General features: G+C 44.7%; 1 protein-coding gene and 1 pseudogene across 10 annotated transcripts in view; one reads left to right on the top strand and one right to left on the bottom strand.

Annotated features, from left to right (window-relative positions):
* The first annotated feature begins 252 nt into the window (after nucleotides 1-252).
* Nucleotides 253-7475, top strand: LOC135513468 (E3 ubiquitin-protein ligase TRIM35-like; annotated as a pseudogene).
* Nucleotides 7476-12742: 5267 nt separating this feature from the next.
* Nucleotides 12743-26792, bottom strand: part of LOC135513781 (calcium/calmodulin-dependent protein kinase type II subunit beta-like) — a 138621-nt gene continuing 124571 nt past the window's right edge. For 9 of the 10 annotated variants that reach the window (XM_064936698.1, XM_064936702.1, XM_064936703.1 and 6 more), the window contains 4 exons: nucleotides 14233-14308; nucleotides 14035-14129; nucleotides 13546-13788; nucleotides 12743-12800 (listed from right to left, as the gene is read on the bottom strand). In XM_064936698.1, coding sequence (XP_064792770.1) covers nucleotides 13556-13788; nucleotides 14035-14129; nucleotides 14233-14308 — 404 coding nt within the window. In that variant the 3' untranslated portion in view covers nucleotides 12743-12800; nucleotides 13546-13555. The remainder of the gene's footprint in view (nucleotides 12801-13545; nucleotides 13789-14034; nucleotides 14130-14232; nucleotides 14309-26792) is intronic. The other variant, XM_064936700.1, reaches the window with a different exon arrangement.

Below are 26792 nucleotides of genomic sequence, written 5' to 3'. Positions count from 1 at the left end.
AAGGCAGCTAACCCACTGTTCCTACGCCGTCATTGAAAATAAGAATTTGTTCTTAACTGACTTGCCTAGAAAAAGGTAAAAAATATATATAAAAAAATCTGTGGCATTGTGTTGTGTGACAAAACTGCACATTTGAGAGTAGCCTTTTATTGTCCCCAGCACAAGGTGCACCTGTGTAATGATCATGCTGTTTAATCCGCTTCTTGATATGCCACCTCTGTCAGGGGGATGGATTATATTGGCAAAGTAGAAATGCTCACTAACGGGGATGTAAACAAATTTGTGCACAAAATTTGAGAGAAATGTATATATTTTTTCTTTTGCGTATGGAAAATATCTGCTATCTTTTACTTCATGAAACATGGGACCAACACTTTACCTGGTGCGTTTATATTTTTGTTCAGTGTAGTCTGCCATCTCATTGGCTCGAATGGTCCCACCTGACCTCACTTGCATTCGCTCATTGAGGACATGAATTTCCACTGTTAAATCAAATCAAATCAAATTTTATTTGTCACATACACATGGTTAGCAGATGTTAATGCGAGTGTAGCGAAATGCTTGTGCTTCTAGTTCCGACAATGCAGTAATAACCAACAAGTAATCTAACTAACAATTCCTAAACTACTGTCTTATACACAGTGTAAGGGGATAAAGAATATGTACATAAGGATATATGAATGAGTGATGGTACAGAGCAGCATAGGCAAGATACAGTAGATGGTATCGAGTACAGTATATACATATGAGATGAGTATGTAAACAAAGTGGCAGGTGTTAAAGTGGCTAGTGATACATGTATTACATAAGGATGCAGTCGATGATATAGAGTACAGTATATACGTATGCATATGAGATGAATAATGTAGGGTAAGTAACATTATATAAGGTAGCATTGTTTAAAGTGGCTAGTGATATATTTACATCATTTCCCATCAATTCCCATTATTAAAGTGGCTGGAGTTGAGTCAGTGTCAGTGTGTTGGCAGCAGCCACTCAATGTTAGTGGTGGCTGTTTAACAGTCTGATGGCCTTGAGATAGAAGCTGTTTTTCAGTCTCTCGGTCCCAGCTTTGATGCACCTGTACTGACCTCGCCTTCTGGATGATAGCGGGGTGAACAGGCAGTGGCTCGGGTGGTTGATGTCCTTGATGATCTTTATGGCCTTCCTGTAACATCGGCTGGTGTAGGTGTCCTGGAGGGCAGGTAGTTTGCCCCCGGTGATGCGTTGTGCAGACCTCACTACCCTCTGGAGAGCCTTACGGTTGAGGGCGGAGCAGTTGCCGTACCAGGCGGTGATACAGCCCGCCAGGATGCTCTCGATTGTGCATCTGTAGAAGTTTGTGAGTGCTTTTGGTGACAGGCCGAATTTCTTCAGCCTACTGAGGTTGAAGAGGCGCTGCTGCGCCTTCTTCACGATGCTGTCTGTGTGAGTGGACCAATTCAGTTTGTCTGTGATGTGTATGCCGAGGAACTTAAAACTTGCTACTCTCTCCACTACTGTTCCATCGATGTGGATAGGGGGCTGTTCCCTCTGCTGTTTCCTGAAGTCCACAATCATCTCCTTAGTTTTGTTGACTTTGAGTGTGAGGTTATTTTCCTGACACCACACTCCGAGGGCCCTCACCTCCTCCCTGTAGGCCGTCTCGTCGTTGTTGGTAATCAAGCCTACCACTGTTGTGTCGTCCGCAAACTTGATGATTGAGTTGGAGGCGTGCGTGGCCACGCAGTCGTGGGTGAACAGGGAGTACAGGAGAGGGCTCAGAACGCACCCTTGTGGGGCCCCAGTGTTGAGGATCAGCGGGGAGGAGATGTTGTTACCTACCCTCACCACCTGGGGGCGGCCCGTCAGGAAGTCCAGTACCCAGTTGCACGGGGCGGGGTCGATATATACGGCTGTGATTATAATCGAAGAGAATTCTCTTGGTAGATAATGCGGTCTACATTTGATTGTGAGGAATTCTAAATCAGGTGAACAGAAGGATTTGAGTTCCTGTATGTTTCTTTCATTGCACCATGCCTCGTTAGCCATAAGGCATACACCCCCACCCCTCTTCTTACCAGAAAGGTGTTTGTTTCTGTCGGCGCGATGCGTGGAGAAACCCGTTGGCTGCACCGCTTCGGATAGTGTCTCTCCAGTGAGCCATGTTTCCGTGAAGCACAGAACGTTACAGTCTCTGAGCGGTCTCTTGGCTATTTTGTCAATAGAATAGATCCTCTTTGGTATAAATTAAGGAAAAGGTTGGCACAACTCTATGTTGTCAAATGAAATGTAATTGTTTGTTTTACTAAGTCATTAAGAAAAAACATTAATCATTCATCTCTTTCTCCTCCCTCCCACCCTCTCTCTCCTTCCAACCGCCGACCCTCTCTCTCCTCCCGCCGACCCTCTCTCTCCTCCCTCTCACCCTCTCTCTACTCCCACCGACCCTCTCTCTCCTTCCACCCACCCACCCTCTCTCTCCTTCCACCCACCCACCCTCTCTCTCTCTCCTCCCTCCCACCCATTCTCTCTCTTCTCCCGCCATGTCTCCCTCCCTCTCTCTCTTCCCTCCCACCCTCTCTCTCCTCCATCCCTCCTCCCCTTCTCTCCACCCACCAACCCTCTCTCCTCCCTCCCACCCACCCACCCTCTCTCTCTCCTCCCACCGACCCTCTCTCTCTCCTCCCACCCACTCTCTCCTCCCTCCCCCCCTCCCACACTCTATCTCCCTTCATCTCTCACTCTCTCCTCCCTCCCACTCTCTCCCTCCCTCTCTCTCTTCCCTTTCTCCCTTTCTCCCTCCCTCCCTCCCCTCTCTCTCCTCCCTCCCTCCCTCAGAGCAGCTGGACCTACTACTACTACGCCATCCTGTTTCGTATGTTGATGCCATGTGAGACGGGCGTCTCAGACCATTGTGTCCCTCCCACCCATTCTCTCTCTTCTCCCGCCATGTCTCCCTCCCTCTCTCTCTTCCCTCCCACCCTCTCTCTCCTCCATCCCTCCTCCCCTTCTCTCCACCCACCAACCCTCTCTCCTCCCTCCCACCCACCCACCCTCTCTCTCTCCTCCCACCGACCCTCTCTCTCTCCTCCCACCCACTCTCTCCTCCCTCCCCCCCTCCCACACTCTATCTCCCTTCATCTCTCACTCTCTCCTCCCTCCCACTCTCTCCCTCCCTCTCTCTCTTCCCTTTCTCCCTTTCTCCCTCCCTCCCTCCCCTCTCTCTCCTCCCTCCCTCCCTCAGAGCAGCTGGACCTACTACTACTACGCCATCCTGTTTCGTATGTTGATGCCATGTGAGACGGGCGTCTCAGACCATTGTGTACTGCGCCGTGTCGGACGAGGCCGCCAAGCACAATGGGGGATACTTCACTGACTGCTGGCCAGTCACGCTGAGGCCGCTCGCCAGGGACACTGGCGTGGCCAAGAAACTGCGTGAGGCCAGAAAGAGGCTGGTCAAACTGGCCGGAGAAACTGGAATGATTCAATTAAACTGAAGCTTTGCAAGCAAACAATGTGTGGGAAACTCATATTTTGGTCAAACAAGCCCAAAAAAATAGTTTTTGTTTTGTTCTTAATAATTTGTTGATTTTGAATTTGTCTTCGGGGACTTAATTCACTATAATGTCAGGTTTTTTTATGGATGGAGAATGGATTGTTGAACATTTTATGGTTTGCCCTTGGATTTTTGACCTCAAACACTTGAATGATGAATGATGACATGTAAAACATGGCTGCTTTTCCTTCTGTTGTAAATAACCTCTGGAAATAACATCTGTGGCAATACAATGCTGTGTGATGTCTTATTAGGATAGTGGTATGGTTTACCTCCATGAGTATTCAGAGGATGGAGGTTTAGACAACACAGACAACCAGGAGTGGGACACTTAAATAGCCTGTCTGGGGGTGTCCTCGGTTGGGGCCACAGTGTCTCCTAACCCCTCCTGTCTCAGCCTCCAGTATTTATGCTGCAGTAGTTTATGTGTCGGGGGGCTGGGGTCAGTTTGTTATATCTGGAGTACTTCTCCTGTCCAATTTGGTGTCCTGTGTGAATCTAAGTGTGCGTTCTCTAATTCTCTCCTTCTCTCGGAGGAGGACCTGAGCCCTAGGACCATGCCCCAGGACTACCTGACATGATGACTCCTTGCTGTCCCCAGTCCACCTGGCCGTGCTGCTGCTCCAGTTTCAACTGTTCTGCCTTATTATTATTTGACCATGCTGGTCATTTATGAACATTTGAACATCTTGGCCATGTTCTGTTATAATCTCCACCCGGCACAGCCGGAAGAGGACTGGCCACCCCACATATGCTCTCTCTAATTCTCTTTCTTTCTCTCTCTCGGAGGACCTGAGCCCTAGGACCATGCCCCAGGATTACCTGACATGATGACTCCTTGCTGTCCCCAGTCCACCTGGCCGTGCTGCTGCTCCAGTTTCAACTGTTCTGCCTTATTATTATTCGACCATGCTGGTCATTTATGAACATTTGAACATCTTGGCCATGTTCTGTTATAATCTCCACCCGGCACAGCCGGAAGAGGACTGGCCACCCCACATATGCTCTCTCTAATTGTCTTTCTTTCTCTCTCTCGGAGGACCTGAGCCCTAGGACCATGCCCCAGGACTACCTGACATGATGACTCCTTGCTGTCCCCAGTCCACCTGGCCGTGCTGCTGCTCCAGTTTCAACTGTTCTGCCTTATTATTATTCGACCATGCTGGTCATTTATGAACATTTGAACATCTTGGCCATGTTCTGTTATAATCTCTACCCGGCACAGCCAGAAGAGGACTGGCCACCCCACATAGCCTGGTTCCTCTCTAGGTTTCTTCCTAGGTTTTGGCCTTTCTAGGGAGTTTTTCCTAACCACCGTGCTTCTACACCTGCATTGCTTGCTGTTTGGGGTTTTAGGCTGGGTTTCTGTACAGCACTTTGAGATATCAGCTGATGTACGAAGGGCTATATAAATACATTTGATTTGATTTGATCACATTTCTTATGTAATTTGAGTTGATATTTTACTTCATGTTAGTCATATAAAGTGGTGGTTGTTCTGGTGATGCTTTGCATTATACGTTTTTTGTTTGTTTTCAAAATCATAGTATACTTGTCACGTTCTGACCTTAGTTCCTTTGTTTTGTCTTTTGTTTAAGTATGGTCAGGGCATGAGTTGGGTGAGTTGTCTATGTTAGTTTTTCTATCATTTGGGATTTCTGTGTTCGCCCTAGTATGGTTCTCAGTCAGAGGCAGCTGTCAATCGTTGTCCCTGATTGAGAATCATACTTAGATAGCCTGGTTTCACTTTTGAGTTGTGGGTGTTTGTTTTCCTTGTCAGTGTTTTGTTACCACACGGGACTGTTTCGTTTGTTCACTTCGTTTATTGTTTTGTTCCAGTGTTCTTTCGTGTTTGATTAAAAAACCATGGACATTTACCACGCTGCGCATTGGTCCTCTGACCCTTCCCGCTACTCCTCCTCAGAAGAGGAGGAAGACAATACTAGGATACTGAAAGAAGATGACATAGTTACCTGGATAGTTACCTGCGATGCCATATTTGTTCAGAGACTTTCAGAGAGCCTGTTTCTCTGGGCTGCCACCACAACTTCTGTTCCAGCTGCCTGGACACATTCTGGGGTCAAGCCAAAAACAAGAATTATTCGGTATGTAGGAGGAAATGTTCTAAGGATTATCTAAAAGCTAACTTTCAGTTGAAGGAACTGTCTGATAAATATGCTGGGAGACAGAAAGCAGGGGAGAAAGACTCCAGATGAAGACAGAGCAGAGGTTTGTACTAAACACACAGATGAACCTAAATGTTTCTGTGAGGTGGAGCAGAGAGCTGTGTGTCACGTCTGTGAGTTTGCTGCACATCACGGCCACACTGTCATTCCCTTAGAACAGGCAGTGAAAGACCTGAAGGAAAAACGAACCTCAGAATTAGACTCACTGCAGAGCAAACAGGTTAAATGCAAAGACATAGAGCAGAAATACAACAAAATGTTTCAATACTCCAAGAAGCAGCTGGTATCCACAGAGAGACAGATCAGAGGGGAGTTTGAGAAGCTTCACCAGATCTTAAGAGAGGAAGAGGAGGCCAGACTGGCAGCAATGAGGAAGGAAGAGGAGGAGAAGGGGAAGATGATTGCTAGAGAGATGAAACACATTCAGGACCAGATCTCTTCTCTCACAGAAAACATCACTGATGTGAAACAAGAACTCCAAAAACGAGAGGTGCCATTTCTCAAGAGCTACAAACACACACAGACATTCTCCAGAGCCCAGGACACACTGCCGGATCCACAGCTGGTCTCAGGAGCACTGATAGATGTGGCCAAAAACCTGGGCAACCTGCAGTTCAGAGTCTGGGAGAAGATGCAGGGGATTGTCATCTATACCCAGAGATTCAGAGTGATGTCGTTAGGTTGTGACTCATCTATATCCAGAGAATCAGAGTGATGTCGTTAGGTTGTGACTCATCTATACCCAGAGAATCAGAGTGATGTCGTTAGGTTGTGACTCATCTATACCCAGAGAATCAGAGTGATGTCGTTAGGTTTTGACTCATCTATACCCAGAGAATCAGAGTGATGTCGTTAGGTTGTTGTTAAGCTGTCATGCTGTGTTTATTGTATCGCTGGGTTTCTGTCATCTGACTGTTTTCTATGAGGATTCATGCAGTGATAAAGGTCTGTTTAATAATTATACTGAATTATGCCTTAAGAGGTCACAAGTCAATTATACATTTTGTTAAAGTTTAACTATCAGACTGTAATATAATACAGTGGGTGTGTTTATACACATGACATAATCTGACTATCTGAGAGAGGAGCTGTGAGATCTGTGTTTATCTCTCCTGTTCTGGGCATATGATTTTCTCTCATTCACTGTTGTTTGTTATTTGAATGACCTTTTTATATAATCCTCTGATTATACATTATCAGCTGTTAAGATATTGTTTATTATATTGGTTTTTATCCATTGAATCAACACATGGGTAGCCTACTCTGTATTTCCTATGCTAATCACTATCAAATGTGATCTGTTGTCACGTTCTGGCCTTAGTTCCTTTGTTTTTGTCTTTGTTTTAGTATGGTCAGGCCGTGAGTTGGGGTGGGCAGTCTATGTTTGTTTTTCTATGTTTGGTTTCTGTGTTCGGCCTGATATGGTTCTCAATCAGAGGCAGGTGTCGTTAGTTGTCTCTGATTGAGAATCATACTTAGGTAGCCCTTTTCCTCCTGTGTTTTCGTGGGTGTTTGTCTTCCGTGTCAGTGTTTGTCGACTGTTTCGTTGATGCACGTTATTTGGTTTTGTTCCAGTGTTCTGTTGTTTTTTGGATTAAACATTATGGACACTTACCACGTTGCGTTTTGGTCCGATCCTTGCTCCTCTTCCTCAGACGAAGAGGAGGAAATCCGTTACACCTGTTCTGATTTGAAATACATTCAGGCATTATTTACTATAACATCAAACTACAGTATGTAGTGTAATGTAGGAGTCTAATATATATGCTGTTAGCCCAGTTACAATGTGATATGTAAAAAAAAAAATAACTTTACATTTTATATGTCAATATTATTTGTTAATCTCTGTTTCAGATTAACCTGATTTGAATGAAACACATTTTTCCTCTCGTCAATAATAGGAGGACGTCTCTGATCAATAAAGATTAAGAATCAAAGAGAAAGAGAAGTTTAACTTTATTTAAATTCTCATTTTATTTGTAACACCTTAACACATTTCCTTAAATTAGAGAAACACATGTAGCATGTTGAAGTACGGATCAATAACCACAAGAATTAGAGAAATCTAGGATACATATATTCTACAGAAGAAACCCAAACTGATACAAAGAGAACAAGTCAGGGAAAATATGTAGAGTCAACTGTAGAGAAATGATTGAATAAGGTTTTTAAACAGAGAGACGAGGAAAATAGTTAAATAAATACTACAGAGATATACTAACTCAGTGTTGTCAGTGGAGGGGGTCTAGTCACTGGATGGATAGAGGGGGAGGGGGGGGTAGAAGGGTTTCATAAAGACCACAACACTTCCTCTCTCTACCTCTGCAGTCCATACTAACACATATTTATATTTCATCATATTTATCAACTGATTAAGTACACTGGAAGAAGCTTGAAGTCGCTTAAAAAGTTGGACATCACCTACTAACATAATCACCTACTGATGTAGAATGTGCACTTTGTATTTAGAAGTTTGAACGTTTCTAGTGTGTTCTTCCCTCTGAAGCCTATTAGAGCTGATTGCTAACAGTTTGCTTAAAGGGTAGTAACTTCAGCAGCCACAGTGATTTACAACCTGAGACTAATCTGACCCCAGATCAGCTAGTTGTGCTTTATTACACGTGAGAGTGACCTCTAGTGGCTTAGCAATGGAACATTCTTTATGCCTCCTGGTGAGAAAGTATGGAGTACTGTTCCTCTCAAAATAGGTCGAATCAGAACTTCCACTTAGGTCAAATATTCACTTAGTCTCCCACTGACATCGACGCCTGATGCACTTTCTCCACTGTAGAAAAGTAAGCCAAACTTAACATTCAGACCCATATAAAAGCATGCTATAGAATCTTCATTACATGTTCATCATCACCATCACCTTCACCATCATCTTAATCGTCATCATCTTCATCATCATCATCATCATCATCATCATCATCACCGTCATCAACGTCATCATAGCCTTATCATATTCATCTATCTTTGATATCTATCATCTCGAGACAATAGTTGTATGGTTTTTAAAAGCTAAGCTGAATAGATAGAGGTTTAGTATTCCAACATTCAGTAGAAAATTAGAAAGAGAAGAAGAGAAAGGACAAACACCTAAACTAGTGTCGTCATGCAAAGAAACGCCAGCTAAGATACTAGTTAATAGTGGTTCTGTAATACTGTATACTCCCCCCTAAGATACTAGTTAATAGTGGTTCTGTAATACTGTATACTCCCCCCTAAGATACTAGTTAATAGTGGTTCTGTAATACTGTATACTCCTCGCTAAGATACTAGTTAATAGTGGTTGTGTAATACTGTATACTCCCCCCTAAGATACTAGTTAATAGTGGTTCTGTAATACTGTATACTCCCCCCTAAGATACTAGTTAATAGTGGTTCTGTAATACTGTATACTCCTCCCTAAGATACTAGTTAATAGTGGTTCTGTAATACTGTATACTTCCCCATTTTTAAATATGCTTCTTCTTTTTATATAGATTTTCAGTGCTAGTAAACACACAAAGAAGAACCCAACAGCACCTTTGTACATACTGCTTTCTCTTGTTTTCTTGGAGGGGGGAGGAGGAGGGGTCACGTGTTTGGTTAGCTCGATCACTCAGGAACACTTCTAAGGACATACAGTGGGGAGAACAAGTATTTGATACACTGCCAATTTTGCAGGTTTTCCTACTTACAAAGCATGCAGAGGTCTGTAATTTTTTTATCATAGGTACATTTCAACTGTGAGAGACGGAATCTAAAACAAATATCCAGAAAATCACATTGTATGATTTTTCAGTAATTAATTTGCATTTTATTGCATGACATAAGTATTTGATCACCTACCAACCAGTAAGAATTCTGGCTCACACAGACCTGTTAGTTTTTCTTTAAGAAGCCCTCCTGTTCTCCACTCATTACCTGTATTAACTGCACCTGTTTGAACTCGTTACCTGTATAAAAGACACCTGTCCACACACTCAATCAAACAGACTCCAACCTCTCCACAATGGCCAATACCAGAGAGCTGTGTAAGGACATCAGGGATAAAATTGTAGACCTGCACAAGGCTGAGATGGGTTACAGGACAATAGGCAAGCAGCTTGGTGAGAAGGCAACAACTGTTGGCGCAATTATTAGAAAATGGAAGAAGTTCAAGATGACGGTCAATCACCCTCGGTCTGGGGCTCCATGCAAGATCTCACCTTGTGGGGCATCAATGATCATGAGGAAGGTGAGGGATCAGCCCAGAACTACACGGCAGGACCTGGTCAATGACCTGAAGAGAGCTGGGACCACAGTCTCAAAGAAAACCCTTAGTAACACACTACGCCGTCATGGATTAAAATCCTGCAGCGCACGCAAGGTCCCCCTGCTCAAGCCAGCGCATGTCCAGGCCCGTCTGAAGTTTGCCAATGACCATCTGGATGATCCAGAGGAGGAATGGGAGAAGGTCATGTGGTCTGATGAGACAAAAATAGAGTTTTTTAGTCTAAACTCCACTCACCGTGTTTGGAGGAAGAAGAAGGATGAGTACAACCCCAAGAACACCATCCCAACCGTGAAGCATGGAGGTGGAAACATCATTCTTTGGGGATGCTTTTCTGCAAAGGGGACAGGACAACTGCACCGTATTGAGGGGAGGATGGATGGGGCCATGTATCGCGCGCGAGATCTTGGCCAACAACCTCCTTCCCTCAGTAAGAGCATTGAAGATAGGTCGTGGCTGGGTTTAGGTCGTGGCTGACCTGAAACACACAGCCAGGGCAACTAAGGAGTGGCTCCTGAACCCAATAGAAAATCTTTGGAGGGAGCTGAAAGTCTGTATTACCCAGCGACAGCCCCGAAACCTGAAGGATCTGGAGAAGGTCTGTATGGAGGAATGGGCCAAAATCCCTGCTGCAGTGTGTGCAAACCTGGTCAAGAACTACAGGAAACATATGATCTCTGTAATTGCAAACAAAGGTTTCTGTTCCAAATATTAAGTTCTGCTTCTCTGATGTATCAAATACTTATGTCATGCAATAAAATGCAAATGAATTACTTAAAAATCATACAATGTGATTTTCTGGATTTTTGATTTAGATTCCGTCTCTCACAGTTGAAGTTTACCTATGATAAAAATTACAGACCTCTACATGCTTTGTAAGTAGGAAAACCTGCAAAATCGGCAGTGTATCAAATACTTGTTCTCCCCACTGTATATACAATGAAGCCTTCATCTTTCAACTAGGGAACCTCCACTAAAATCATAAATCAACAGAGAGTAATCAAACATGAACCTGAGGGAGAAACTAACTAAATGCACTCTAAACTATCCAACGAAATAAATTAATAAATTTAAACCTGAGGACTAACCAACTGGGTGACCGTCTGACTGTCCAATGTGATGGCTTCGCTAAAAAATTGCCTGCCCAAAAGCGACAAGACACCTAAGGCAGCCAATCACAGGCAGGCATAACAACTACGGTGGGACGGCGTCACACCTATTCGTTGAAGAGAAATAGTCCTGTGGTCTTTTCAGAGACACATCCTCACTGCTAAAGTACATGTGTGTATGAAGCTATCTATAGTGTAGAAATCCATCTGTCCATCTCTGTTGGCCTTGGCACAAACCCAGCGATTCGTAGTAACAGACGTCAACAACACTAGATAGTAACAAGTCAATGAGGATGATATTACAAACGTGAAAATATAATATACATAAAAAGATCATTAAATCATAAGAAAAATAAGTCTTGGACTGAAGGCAGAGGACTGAAAGAACCGCTGAAATAAAGCCTTCGTCTCCTAACTTGCCTCTCTCTCATGTGGAACACCAACAACAGGCGCTCTCACTCATACACACACTCCTCTGCCTACCCTGTCAGACCTCAGTCAAGCTCTCCACTCTAAAATGAGCTGCAACTACAGAGACCACAGGACAGAGCGTCAAGGTGTATACAAAATAAACACACACATTCATCCATGGGATCTCATGGCTAAAACACCTTCCACCTGCAGATCGCAGAGGCCCACATCTCTCCAGTCCATCCACATACATACAATAGTCATCCAACAGCCTGCCTGTTACCTCTCCATTAAGGTCCCCTCCACATATTAAACAGGCATCAGTGAGGACAGCCCTGGGCACGGCTGCCTGCAGGACCTCAGTAGTGATGCAGTTTCCACTCTTGACACCTCGTCAAACACACCCCTCACAAAAAAAGTTGATTTCTTGAACATGATCTTGGGCTGAGTATAATATAATAGATAAACATACAAGAAGCTTAAACAAAAACTGCCAATATCATTTTGTCACCTAATAGCCACAATAAAAAACAGCCAAATATCGAAAAACATCATGCTTCCTTAAAAGATAGTTTCTCTATCTAGAAACTCTAGAAACCACTATCATTAAGAATTAGAATTATACAAATGATTTACTTAAATTGTGTAATAGTAGTAATAATAATGATAATAATGATTATAATAATAGATTTTTACTTAACTTCATATCATGTATTTCCTGTGTTACACAACACAGGTTTAGATGGGAACGAGGAAGAGGGGACATCATGAGACAAAAGAGGAAGAATCAAACGCACACAGAGTACGAGAAAACACCCCAATACTCCCCTAAGACACACACCCTCAATACACTCCCTGCCCAAATCCTAGTACTGGGCGTGAGTGTGGCAAGGGGAGAGTTGGAGAGGTTGGGTTTGGGGGAGGGCTGACAGTGGGTTGGGGTTGCGGTGAGAAGAGGGTTGCTGTTGTTGGTTGGATGGATGGTTGGTTGGATGTTGAGATGGTGTTGTCATTGGGTACAGTGGCAGACGGCGACAGACAAGGGGGCGGTAGTTGTAGAGAAGAGATGCATGCTGGGTATCCGGTGTGCGAGAGGTCTGGTGCTGCAGGATTAGAGCCACCCAACACTGGACATGTTCTCCGCCTCCCTCCCCCTCCCTCCCTCCCTCCCCCCCTCCCTCCCTCCCTCCCTCCCCCTCCCCCTCCCTCCCTCCCTCCCTCCCTCCCTCCCTCCCTCTCTCCCCCCTCTCTCTCTCCAGCAGAACACTCTTGTCAGACATGGCTTTGGCATTCTCCTCCTGAAATACAGGACAAGACACTATTTAACTTTGAATACTTTCTGAAACAAGTTGTAAAGGCGCGGGGACTCAAGACACTTTAAAATGACTAAAACCGCATTGAAACTGTGTATAAATGAGTGTATAAATGATACCGTGTCCAGCTCACTAATAATCACTACATTCATACAGTTTATTGACTGGGTCCAGCTCACTAATAATCACTACATTCATACAGTTTATTGACTGGGTCCAGCTCACTAATAATCACTACATTCATACAGTTTATTGACTGGGTCCAGTTCACTAATAATCACTACATTCATACAGTTTATTGACAGTGTCCAGCTCACTAATAATCACTACATTCATACAGTTTATTGACAGGGTCCAGCTGACTAATAATCACTACATTCATACAGTTTATTGACTGGGTCCAGCTCACTAATAATCACTACATTCATACAGTTTATTGACAGTGTCCAGCTGACTAATAATCACTACATTCATACAGTTTATTGACTGGGTCCAGCTCACTAATAATCACTACATTCATACAGTGTATTGACAGTGTCCAGCTGACTAATAATCACTGAGATGAAATCTAGACAGTCAAGGAGCATACAAAATACCACTATGTATAGATAGACTAATCTTTGCTCATTTTGAAGGAGAGGGAATATATAAATAATTTTCGGTGCTGCTGTACCCCCCCCCCCCCCCCCCCCCGGACCTCGTCGAAGACTGAATGCGGCCCTTTCCGTACCTCACGTACATCACTGGAGAGGCGCAGCGGGGGCACCCGAGCAGTGGAAGTGGACGTTCTGCCACTTGGAGTCCCGGCGGTGCCACACCCTCGTCTCCTCTGATTGGCTGGAGCGTGGATGGCCCAGGCCGTCGACAAATTGGGTGAGTCGGATGTAGGCAATGCAGGCAGCGTCCTCTCCAATCAGGTGGACGTGGGGGTTGAGGATGGTGGTGTGGATAGGTTTACTGTTCTTAGACAGAACTGGAGGGAGGGAGGGAGGGAGGGAGGGAGGGAGGGAGGGGGAGGGAGGGAGGGAGGGAGGGAGGGAGGGAGGGAGGGAGGGAGGGAGGGAGGGAGGGAGGGAGGGAGGGAGGGAGGGAGGGAGGGAGGGAGGGAGGGAGGGAGGGAGGGAGGGAGGGAGGGAGGGAGGGAGCATTGTTTTTGTCCATTGGTCTACTAACGAGTATTAACTCAAGTTATGAGAAGTGCTCTGTTGCTTGTTCTTACGGTTCTCAAAATAGAATCTGTGGAAGTCCATTCCCTCCACCAGGTTTCCCAGGGCCTCGGGCTCAAAGGAGGTCAGACCAGGATCACAGATCTTACTGTGGAGAGAGGCAAACACAGGTCAATGTCTCTCTCACACACACAATTACACACACACACACACACACACACTCTGACTCTCTCACACTCAAATGAACTCACGCGTATGCCTCAAAGTCTCCATTGTTGACAGCCTGGATCAGCTGTTCAGTGATCTTAATGATGTCTTGTTTACGTGCTGTAGGAGGAAAGCAGGACATAGTCACACACAAGTGGAGAGAACTAGTGGAGGGCAGTGAGAGTGCAGAGTATCCACCTCATACGCACGTGAACGCATGCAAACAATAATGATTAGTAATCTGGTATCAACCACCAGCACAACTACACACAGGCACACACTGTTGATAACTCTCACAGCTGAACACACTGTCGATAACTCTCACAGCTGAACACACTGTTGATAACTCTCACAGCTGAACACACTGTCGATAACTCTCACAGCTGAACACACTGTCGATAACTCTCACAGCTGAACACTGTTGATAACTCTCACAGCTGAACACACTGTCGATAACTCTCACAGCTGAACACTGTTGATAACTCTCACAGCTGAACACACTGTTGATAACTCTCACAGCTGAACACACTGTTGATAACTCTCACAGCTGAACACACTGTTGATAACTCTCACAGCTGAACACACTGTCGATAACTCTCACAGCTGAACACACTGTTGATAACTCTCACAGCTGAACACACTGTTGATAACTCTCACAGCTGAACACACTGTCGATAACTCTCACAGCTGAATGAACAACCGCTCCCATTCCATCTGGCATAATATCACTGCAGTTAATGTTAGTTGCTACACGGGAAACCACACAATTCACAATTATCACTTCCAACAAGCAAAACACCACCACACAGGTAGATCAAATCAAATCAAATGTTATTAGTCATTTGTGCCGAAATGCTTACTTACGAGCCCCTAACCAACAATGCAGTTTAAAAAATACAGATAAGAATAAGAAATAAAAGTAACAAGTAATTAAAGAGCAGCAGTATAATAACAATATCGAGACTATATACAGGGGGGTACTGGTACAGAGTTAATGTGTGGGGGCACCGGTTAGTTGAGGTAATATGTACATGTAGGTAGAGTTATTAAAGTGACTATACAATGATGATAACAACAGAGAGTAGTAGCGGTGTAAACGAGGGGGAGGGGCAATGCAAATAGTCTGGTTAGCCATTTGACTAGATGTTCAGGAGTCTTATGGCTTGGCCATAATGACAATCGATATGTTTGGAGGAAAAAGGGGGAGGCTTGCAAGCCAAAGAACACCATCCCAACCGTGAAGCATGGGGGTGGCAGCATCATGTTGTGCTGCATGTTGTGCTGCAGGAGGGTCTGGTGCACTTCACAAATTAGATGGCATCATGAGGATGGAAAAGTATGTGGATATATTGAAGCAACATCTCAAGACATCAGTCAGCAAGTTAAATCTTGGTCACAAACGGGTCTTCCAAACTAACAATGACCCCAAGCATTCTTCCAAAGTTGTGGCAAAATGGCTTAAGGACAACAAAGTCAAGGTATTGGAGTGGCCATCACAAAGCCCTGACCTCAATCCTAAAGAAAATCTGTGGGCGGAACTGAAAAAGCGTGTGCGAGCAAAGAGGCCTACAAACCTGACTCAATTACACCATCTCTGTCAAGAGAAATGGGCCAAAACTTATTGTGGGAAGCTTGTGGAAGGCTACACAAAACATTTGATCCAAGTTAAACCATTTTTACTTTGATTATATATCAGGAATTGTGAAAAACTGAGTATAAACGTATTTGGCTAAGGTGTATGTAAACTTCCGACTTCAACTGTAATTGGTCAGGTGCCCGTAAAATGGGCTCAATCCACTGCAGCAACATTTCAGTCTTTTAAATGCCCTAAAGCAAAATAGGTGTCACGACTTCTGCCAAAGTCTGTTCCTCTCCTTGTATGGGCGGTGTTCCGGCGGACGCTGTCACCGGTCTTCTGGCCATCACCGATCCATTTCTAATGTTCCATTTGTTTTGTCTGGTTGTCACACTCACCTGGTTTCAATCCCCTAATTACATGTTGTATATGTTCCCTCTGTTTCCCCCATGTCCTTGTCGGGTATTGTTTATTGTAAGTACTTGTGCTTCGTGTGACTGGTGCGATACGGGGTTTTTTGCCCATGTGTTTTTGTTACTTTTGTACGCCGGTAGTTATGTACATTAAACGGCTCCGGGCAAGTTCTGCTCTCCTGCGTTGACTTCCATGCCGCCAGTCACGCACCCCTGACAAAAGGCATCTAGAGCAACACTCAAAACACCTTGTAAACACCAAAACAATAGATTCAAACCTATATGGCCTAGAGCTGGGTAAGAGGCCTGCCTCGCCTGGTATAATGATCAGGGGAACTCTCGTTATCACACAAGTCGGGGTGCTGAGTGAGTGGCATCACAGCGTGCACTGTCGGTATAAACCCACAAAGCCATTTGATTGGCAGATTCTCTGAGGTCAGGGGTCATGCCGAGTACTCACTCTGAGAGGTGAGGGTGAGGCTGGAGAGGGACATGGGGGGAGGAGGGGATGGGTGTGATGGGTGGGGGGTGGGCTTGGGAGCTGGTACCACCTCCGCCTCGGCGGGCGCAGGTGGAGTGGGGGCTGAGGACGGGGCGGACGACCGGCGAACATTGCTTACTAGGTCAGAGAGACGGGATACTGGTCGCAGGAGGGAGAGAGAGCAACGGAAAGATAGAGAAGGAGAAATAAATAAAAAGATAAGGAGGAGGTGTAGAACAGATCAGAAAATACAATGAAAAAAACCTAAGTATAAAGAACGCACACAAAGTGACATATTCTATGAAACAGATTTAGAATGAAGATTCCACATATTTAGCAGATGTTATTGGAGCAGAAGCATTTCACTACACCCACAAAAACATCTGTAATTACGTGTATATTACAAATAAAATGTCATTTGCTTTGATTATGAAACATGTCAATGAAAACCTCTCAAAACACAAATAATAGAACAAAACTGAACAGATCCTTTTCCTATGAGAGAGAATACGGCGCCATTTTGGAACACAGCGCTGATTGTTTAAGTACCTACAATGCCAGTCAAAAGTTTGGACACACCTACTCATTCAAGAGTATTTTCTAGAATAGTAGTGAAGACATCAAAACTATGAAACAACACAGATGGAATCATATAGTAACCAAAAAAGTGTTACATGAATCAAAATATTTTTTATATTTGAGGATCTTCAAAGTAGCCACCCTTTGCCTTGATGACAGCTTTGCACACTCTTGGCATTCTCTCAACCAGCTTCATGAGGTAGTCACCTGGAATTAACTGGTGTGCCTTGTTAAAAGTTAATATTTTGAATTTCTTTCCTTCTTAATTCATTTGCGACAATCAGTTGTGTTGTGACAAGGTAGGGGTGATATACAGACGATAGCCCTATTTGGTAAAAGTCCATATTATTGCAGAACAGCTCAAGTAAGCAAAGAGAAACAAATAAAGTAAATTGTTACTTTAAGACATGAAGGTCAATGCGGAAAATGTCAAGAACTTTGAAAGTTTCTTCAAGAGCCGTCGCAAAAACCATCAAGTGCTATGATGAAACTGGCTCTCATGAGGACCACCGCAGGAAAGGAAGACCCAGAGTTACCTCTGCTGCAGAGGATAAGTTCATTAGAGTTACCAGCCTCAGATTGCAGCCTAAATAAATGCTTCACAGAGTTCAAGTAACAGACACATCTCAACATCAACTGTTCAGAGGAGACTGTGTGAATCAGGCCTTCATGGTCGAGTTGCTGCAAAGAAACCACTACTAAAGGACAACAATAAGAAGAAGAGACTTGCTTGGGCCAAGAAACATGAGGAATGGACATTAGACCGGTGGAAATGTTTCCTTTGATCTGATGCGTACTAATTTGAGATGTTTGGTTCCAACCGCTGTGTCTTTGTGAGATGCAGAGTAGGCGAACGGATTATCTCCACATGTGTGGTTCCCACTGTGAAGCATGGAGGAGGAGGTGTGATGGTGCTTTTCTGGTGACACTGTCTGTGATTTATTTAGAATTCAAGGCACACTTAACCAGCATGGCTACCACAGCATTCTGCAGCGATACGCCATCCCATTTGATTTACACTTAGTAGGACTATTGTTTGTTTTTCAACAGGACAATGACCCAACACACCTCCAGGCTGTGTAAGGGCTATTTGACCAAGAAGGAGAGTGATGGAGTTCTGCATCAGATGACCTGGTCTCCACAATCACCTGACCTCAACAGAATTGAGATGGTTTGGGATGAGTTGGATCGCAGAGTGAAGGAAAAGCAGCCAACAAGTGCTCAGCATATGTGGAAACTCCTTCAAGACGGTTGGAAAAGTATCCCAGGTGAAGCTGGTTGAGAGAATGCCAAGAGTGTGCAAAGCTGTCATTAATTAAGGCAGAAGGGTGGTTATTTTCAAGAATCTAAAATCTATTTTAATTTGTTTAACTCTTTTTTGGTTACTAAATGATTCCATATGTGTTATTTCATAGTTTTGATGTCTTCATTATTATTCTACAATGTAGAAAATAGTCAAAACAAAGAAAAAACATTGAATTAGTGTATTTATATGTATATATATATATATATATGTATATGTGTCCAAACGTTTGACTGGTACTGTACATTGCGTCCCAAATGGCATCCTGTCCCTATCACCTACATAGTTACTATATTTAGCCTGGCCCCTATGGGCCCTGGTAAAAAGTGTTGTAAGAATAGGGTACCATTTGTTACGCACCCATGTAGTGCACTTACGCTGCATGGGGGTGTGTGCCATGGGTGGGGAGGCGGTGGAGGGGGCAGCTGGAGAGGGTGTGCTGGTGCCCCCCTCCCTGTCAGACATGGGCCCTGACGCCCTGCGTACAACACCAAACAGGTCTGGCAGCTTAGAGGCTGGGGGAGGGAGGGAGGGAGGGAGGGAGGGAGGGAGGGAGGGAGGGAGGGAGGGAGGGAGGGAGGGAGGGAGGGAGGGAGGGAGGGAGGGAGGGAGAGGCAGGGAGAGGCAGTGAGGGAGTGAGGGAGGGAGGGAGGCAATGAATATGAATCAAATAAAAGAGAACAGAACAGAAGATCTTCACCGACAAACTGCATGCCAAAAAGGAGAAAAAGCTGAAACAGAATCCATGCATGCGCCATTGGGACTGTGATGCTGTTCCGTCTGTGTCCACAAGAGGGAGACATGCGCCATTGGGACTGTGATGCTGTTCCGTCTGTGTCCACAAGAGGGAGACATGCACCATTGGGACTGTGATGCTGTTCTGTCTATGTCCACCAGTGGGGGACAGTGAGCCGCTAACACATACAGCATAGAAGGCTCAAAACGGAACGACAGGAGAGGGGGATGAAGGGATTGGAGATAGAGAGAGGAGTGAGGGATGAGAAACAGAGTAGTGTGTACATCTCTAAATCTCTCTACACATGAGGCCAGCTTTTTCATGCTAGGCTAAGTTATAATTTATAGGCTAGTTTTTGTTAGACAATGTGGTGTCTCTACTTATATTTGTATAATACAGGCTTTATTCACAACAGTTGTTAGACATGATTGTTTGATATTAACAGAACTTAAAGAAAAAGAGAAGGACAACCTGGGTTCACTCAAGCTACATCATTCAGAAGGACCTGGGTTGACTCAAGCTACATCATTCAGAAGGACCTAGGTTCACTCAAGCTACATCATTCAGAAGGACCTAGGTTCACTCAAGCTACATCATTCAGAAGGACCTAGGTTCACTCAAGCTACATCATTCAGAAGGACCTAGGTTCACTCAAGCTACATCATTCAGAAGGACCTAGGTTCACTCAAGCTACATCATTCAGAAGGACCTAGGTTCACTCAAGCTACATCATTCAGAAGGACCTAGGTTCACTCAAGCTACATCATTCAGAAGGACCTGGGTTCACTCAAGCTACATCATTCAGAAGGACCTGGGTTCACTCAAGCTACATCATTAAGAAAGTGTTCTATAAGTTGTGATGGTGAATACACAAGGGGTGTGTTAGCCATAAGTCACTCAGTAAGTCACTTAGTAAGTCACTCAGTAAGTCAACGCAGTGAGTCAACCAGGGTTGAATGTAAGAGCATGTCTGTGTGTGTGAGCATTCATACATACGTGTGTGTGTGTGTGTGTGTGTGTGTGTGTGTGTGTGTGTGTGTGTGTGTGTGTGTGTGTGTGTGTGTGTGTGTGTGTGTGTGTGTGTGTGTGTGTGTGTGTGTGTGTGTGTGTGTGTGTGTGTGTGTGTGTGTTTAAGCGTAATTGTGCGTGTGGGGGGAACTGTGGCTGAGGGGCAGGAGTGTCAGGCTGACAGTCTTAACTGAACTGTCTAAACTCTCCCTGACCTCTCTCTCTCACACACACACACACACACACACACACACACACACACACACACACACACAACAGACAGAACAATGGGAAGAGATGGATGGAAAAAAAGCTAAATGAATGAATGAATCACAGCATGTAGGAGGTAAATGGAAAGCAAATAAACACCCACTAACGATTTTAAATCTCTGTATTTAATCTACCTTGGTTACGTTCCAAATGGCAGCCTATTCCCTAAACACTGCTACTTTTGACAAGGACCCATAGGGGATAGGGGGCCATTTGGGATATTTCAGTAGACTCGATGCATTAAACACCTCCGCTGGATTTTCCATCTCCCCTGATGTCTTTGTTGTGGTTGAATGTTAATACAGCAAGCTAATTGGTTCTGTGGTTTATTGAAGAGGTTAATTATCCAGGACGATAATTATGATCATGGTGATAATTACTATGGATGAAATGGCACCCTATTCCCTACAGAGTGCACTACTTTTGACCAGGGCTCTGTTTACTTTTCCCTTTATAGTGCACTGTTTTTTATCTGAGATCTGGTCAAAAGTATTTCACTATATAGGGCAGCGTTGCCCAACTGGCGTTCTGCGTGCCGAATTTGGCCCGCGGGTGGTCTTATTTGGCTACTCAAGTTCTCTTTCTTTTTTTCTTCCCAATTTCGTGATATATAATTGGTAGTTACAGTCTTGTCTCATCGCTGCAACTCCCGCACGGACTCGGGAGAGGCGAAGGTCGAGAGCCGTGCGTCCTCCGAAACACAACCGAGGCAAGCCGCACTGCTTCTTGACACAGTTCCCGCTGAACCCAGAAGCCAGTCGCACCAATGTGTCGGAGGAAACACCCTGGCGACAGTGTCAGCGTGCACTGCGCCCGGCCTGCCACAGGGGTCGCTAGTGCGCGATGGGACAAGAACATTCCTGCCGGGCCAAACCCTCCCTTGACCCGGATGATGCTGGGCCAATTATGTGCCGCCCCATGGATCTCCCGGTCGCTGCCGGCTTCAACAGATCCTGGACTCAAGCCAGAATCACTAGTGGCACAGCTAGCACAGCAATGCAGTGCCTTAGACCGGCCTTAGGCCGGCTCGACACGTTTTCTGAGCAATTATTATAATATTTTTTTAATTGTCATTGTTGGACATAAAAGACTGTAAAAACACCAGGAAGTCAGGTCCAAGTGATGTTTTTTTATTTTGGAAATCTGTACCCAAGTGTTCCCACGCATCATAGAGAGACACGTGATCATTATTGCAAATGTAATATTCCTCTGATTGTGTAACCGGGCTAAGATGGGACCATATACTCCACTCAACAGTTTAAAATGTCTCCACCTGTGTCACGGAATTGGTACCTTTTTGGTGGTAAAGCTTGCTAAGACCTTGTCAATGGGGGGCTGATCACTAGTTCGAGCCCAGGAAGGGGGCAGGGAGAGCGAAGGAAGCTATACCGCTAAGCTAGCACAGTGAAGGAAGCTACACTGCTAAGCTAGGACAGTGAAGGAAGCTATAGTGGTAAGCTAGCACAGTGAAGGAAGCTACACTGCTAAGCTAGCACAGTAAAGGAAGCTATAGCGCTAAGCTAGCACAGTGAAGGAAGCTATAGCGCTAAGCTAGCACAGTGAAGGAAGCTATACCGCTAAGCTAGCACAGTGAAGGAAGCTATACCGCTAAGCTAGTACAGTGAACAAAACTATACCGCTAAGCTAGCACAGTGAAGGAAGCTATACTGCTAAGCTAGCACAGTGAAGGAAGCTATACCGCTAAGCTAGCACAATGAAGGAAGCTATAACATTAAGCTAGCACAGTGAAGGAAGCTATACCGCTAAGCTAGCACAGTGACGGAAGCTATACCACTAAGCTAGCACAGTGAAGGAAGCTATACCGCCAAGCTAGCACAGTGACGGAAGCTATACCACTAAGCTAGCACAGCGAAGGAAGCTATACCACTAAGCTAGCACAGTGAAGGAAGCTATACCGCTAAGCTAGCACAGTGACGCCTGTTACATGTGGGAATATTGGATTGGCTACTACACTGGGGGAAGAGCAACAAGTGTTCTGCTATTCAGAGAGTATAAAACACAGGAACATACAGAGAGGTCTACAATCCAGCAACTTAAAATAAACATCAAGCAAATACAGCTGATCGCAAGAGGCGACTCTTCACTGTCACACACGTTCATTTAATGTCACGTTGATAAGCAGTAACAGTACGTCTGTTAGCGCTCTAGTGCTATGTACACTAGCCTATCAGAGCTCATCTCTAGTGCTATGTACCAGAATAGTACAGTAGCCTATCAGAGCTCGTCTCTAGTGCTATGTACCAGAATAGTACAGTAGCCTATCAGAGCTCATCTCTAGTGCTATGTACCAGAATAGTACAGTAGCCTATCAGAGCTCTTCTCTAGTGCTATGTACCAGAATAGTACAGTAGCCTATCAGAGCTCGTCTCTAGTGCTATGTACCAGAATAGTACAGTAGCCTATCAGAGCTCGTCTCTAGTGCTATGTACCAGAATAGTACAGTAGCCTATCAGAGCTCTGCTCTAGTGCTATGTACAGTAGCCTATCAGAGCTCATCTCTAGTGCTATGTACCAGGATAGTACAGTAGCCTATCAGAGCTCATCTCTAGTGCTATGTACCAGAATAGTACAGTAGCCTATCAGAGCTCATCTCTAGTGCTATGTACCAGAATAGTACAGTAGCCTATCAGAGCTCTTCTCTAGTGATATGTACCAGAATAGTACAGTAGCCTATCAGAACTCCTCTCTAGTGCTATGTACCAGAATAGTACAGTAGCCTATCAGAGAGCTCTAGTGCTATGTCTCTAGTGCTATGTACCAGAATAGTACAGTAGCCTATCAGAGCTCTTCTCTAGTGCTATGTACCAGAATAGTACAGTAGCCTATCAGAGCTCGTCTCTAGTGCTATGTACCAGAATAGTACAGTAGCCTATCAGAGCTCGTCTCTAGTGCTATGTACCAGAATAGTACAGTAGCCTATCAGAGCTCGTCTCTAGTGCTATGTACCAGAATAGTACAGTAGCCTATCAGAGCTCGTCTCTAGTGCTATGTACCAGAATAGTACAGTAGCCTATCAGAGCTCGTCTCTAGTGCTATGTACCAGAATAGTACAGTAGCCTATCAGAGCTCGTCTCTAGTGCTATGTACCAGAATAGTACTCTAGTGCTATGTACCAGAATAGTACAGTAGCCTATCAGAGCTCGTCTCTAGTGCTATGTACCAGAATAGTACAGTAGCCTATCAGAGCTCATCTCTATTGCTATGTACCAGAATAGTACAGTAGCCTATCAGAGCTCTTCTCTAGTGATATGTACCAGAATAGTACAGTAGCCTATCAGAACTCCTCTCTAGTGCTATGTACCAGAATAGTACAGTAGCCTATCAGAGCTCGTCTCTAGTGCTATGTACCAGAATAGTACAGTAGCCTATCAGAGCTCTTCTCTAGTGCTATGTACCAGAATAGTACAGTAGCCTATCAGAGCTCGTCTCTAGTGCTATGTACCAGAATAGTACAGTAGCCTATCAGAGCTCGTCTCTAGTGCTATGTACCAGAATAGTACAGTAGCCTATCAGAGCTCGTCTCTAGTGCTATGTACCAGAATAGTACAGTAGCCTATCAGAGCTCGTCTCTAGTGCTATGTACCAGAATAGTACAGTAGCCTATCAGAGCTCGTCTCTAGTGCTACGTACCAGAATAGTACAGTAGCCTATCAGAGCTCGTCTCTAGTGCTACGTACCAGAATATTACAGTAGCCTATCAGAGCTCGTCTCTAGTGCTACGTACCAGAATATTACAGTAGCCTATCAGAGCTCGTCTCTAGTGCTATGTACCAGAATAGTACAGTAGCCTATCAGAGCTCGTCTCTCGTGCTATGTACCAGAATAGTACAGTAGCCTATCAGAGCTCGTCTCTAGTGCTATGTACCAGAATAGTACAGTAGCCTATCAGAGCTCATCTCTAGTGCTATGTACCAGAATAGTACAGTAGCCTATCAGAGCTCGTCTCTAGTGCTATGTACCAGAATAGTACAGTAGCCTATCAGAGCTAGTCTCTAATGCTATGTACCAGAATAGTACAGTAGCCTATCAGAGCTCGTCTCTAGTGCTACGTACCAGAATAGTACAGTAGCCTATCAGAGCTCGTCTCTAGTGCTACGTACCAGAATAGTACAGTAGCCTATCAGAGCTCTTCTCTAGTGCTATGTACCAGAATAGTACAGTAGCCTATCAGAGCTCTTCTCAAGTGATACGTACCAGAATAGTACAGTAGCCTATCAGAGCTCGTCTCTAGTGCTATGTACCAGAATAGTACAGTAGCCTATCAGAGTCTCTAGTGCTACGTACCAGAATAGTACAGCAGCCTATCAGAGTGTCTCTAGTGCTATGTACCAGAATAGTACAGCAGCCTATCAGAGCTCGTCTCTAGTGCTATGTACCAGAATAGTACAGTAGCCTATCAGAGCTCTTCTCTAGTGCTATGTACCAGAATAGTGCAGTAGCCTATCAGAGCTCTTCTCTAGTGCTATGTACCAGAAAAGTGCAGTAGCCTATCAGAGCTCTTCTCTAGTGCTATGTACCAGAATAGTACAGTAGCCTATCAGAGCTCGTCTCTAGTGCTATGTACCAGAATAGTACAGTAGCCTATCAGAGCTCGTCTCTAGTGCTATGTACCAGAATAGTACAGTAGCCTATCAGAGCTTGTCTCTAGTGCTATGTACCAGAATAGTACAGTAGCCTATCAGAGGTCTCTAGTGCTATGTACCAGAATAGTACAGTAGCCTATCAGAGCTCGTCTCTAGTGCTATGTACCAGAATAGTACAGTAGCCTATCAGAGCTCGTCTCTAGTGCTACGTACCAGAATAGTACAGTAGCCTATCAGAGCTCGTCTCTAGTGCTACGTACCAGAATATTACAGTAGCCTATCAGAGCTCGTCTCTAGTGCTACGTACCAGAATATTACAGTAGCCTATCAGAGCTCGTCTCTAGTGCTACGTACCAGAATAGTACAGTAGCCTATCAGGTGCTATGTACCAGAATAGTACAGTAGCCTATCAGAGCTCGTCTCTAGTGCTATGTACCAGAATAGTACAGTAGCCTATCAGAGCTCATCTCTAGTGCTATGTACCAGAATAGTACAGTAGCCTATCAGAGCTCGTCTCTAGTGCTATGTACCAGAATAGTACAGTAGCCTATCAGAGGTCTCTAATGCTATGTACCAGAATAGTACAGTAGCCTATCAGAGCTCGTCTCTTGTGCTACGCACCAGAATAGTACAGTAGCCTATCAGAGCTCTTCAGTGCTATGTACCAGAATAGTACAGTAGCCTATCAGAGCTCTTCTCTAGTGCTATGTACCAGAATAGTACAGTAGCCTATCAGAGCTCTTCTCAAGTGATATGTACCAGAATAGTACAGTAGCCTATCAGAGCTCGTCTCTCGTGCTATGTACCAGAATAGTACAGTAGCCTATCAGAGCTCGTCTCTAGTGCTATGTACCAGAATAGTACAGTAGCCTATCAGAGCTCATCTCTAGTGCTATGTCTAGTAGCTATCAGAGCTCGTCTCTAGTGCTATGTACCAGAATAGTACAGTAGCCTATCAGAGCTCGTCTCTAATGCTATGTACCAGAATAGTACAGTAGCCTATCAGAGCTCGTCTCTAGTGCTATGTACCAGAATAGTACAGTAGCCTATCAGAGCTCGTCTCTAGTGCTACGTACCAGAATAGTACAGTAGCCTATCAGAGCTCTTCTCTAGTGCTATGTACCAGAATAGTACAGTAGCCTATCAGAGCTCTTCTCAAGTGATATGTACCAGAATAGTACAGTAGCCTATCAGAGCTCGTCTCTAGTGCTACGTACCAGAATAGTACAGTAGCCTATCAGAGCTCGTCTCTAGTGCTACATACCAGAATAGTACAGCAGCCTATCAGAGCTCTTCTCAAGTGATACGTACCAGAATAGTACAGTAGCCTATCAGAGCTCGTCTCTAGTGCTACGTACCAGAATAGTACAGCAGCCTATCAGAGCTCGTCTCTAGTGCTATGTACCAGAATAGTACAGCAGCCTATCAGAGCTCGTCTCTAGTGCTATGTACCAGAATAGTACAGTAGCCTATCAGAGCTCTTCTCTAGTGCTATGTACCAGAATAGTGCAGTAGCCTATCAGAGCTCTTCTCTAGTGCTATGTACCAGAAAAGTGCAGTAGCCTATCAGAGCTCTTCTCTAGTGCTATGTACCAGAATAGTACAGTAGCCTATCAGAGCTCGTCTCTAGTGCT

This window comes from Oncorhynchus masou, chromosome 25 (assembly GCF_036934945.1).
Source record: "Oncorhynchus masou masou isolate Uvic2021 chromosome 25, UVic_Omas_1.1, whole genome shotgun sequence".
NCBI classification, from domain to species: Eukaryota; Metazoa; Chordata; class Actinopteri; order Salmoniformes; family Salmonidae; genus Oncorhynchus; species Oncorhynchus masou.
This window is presented reverse-complemented; position numbering and strand designations above follow the sequence as displayed.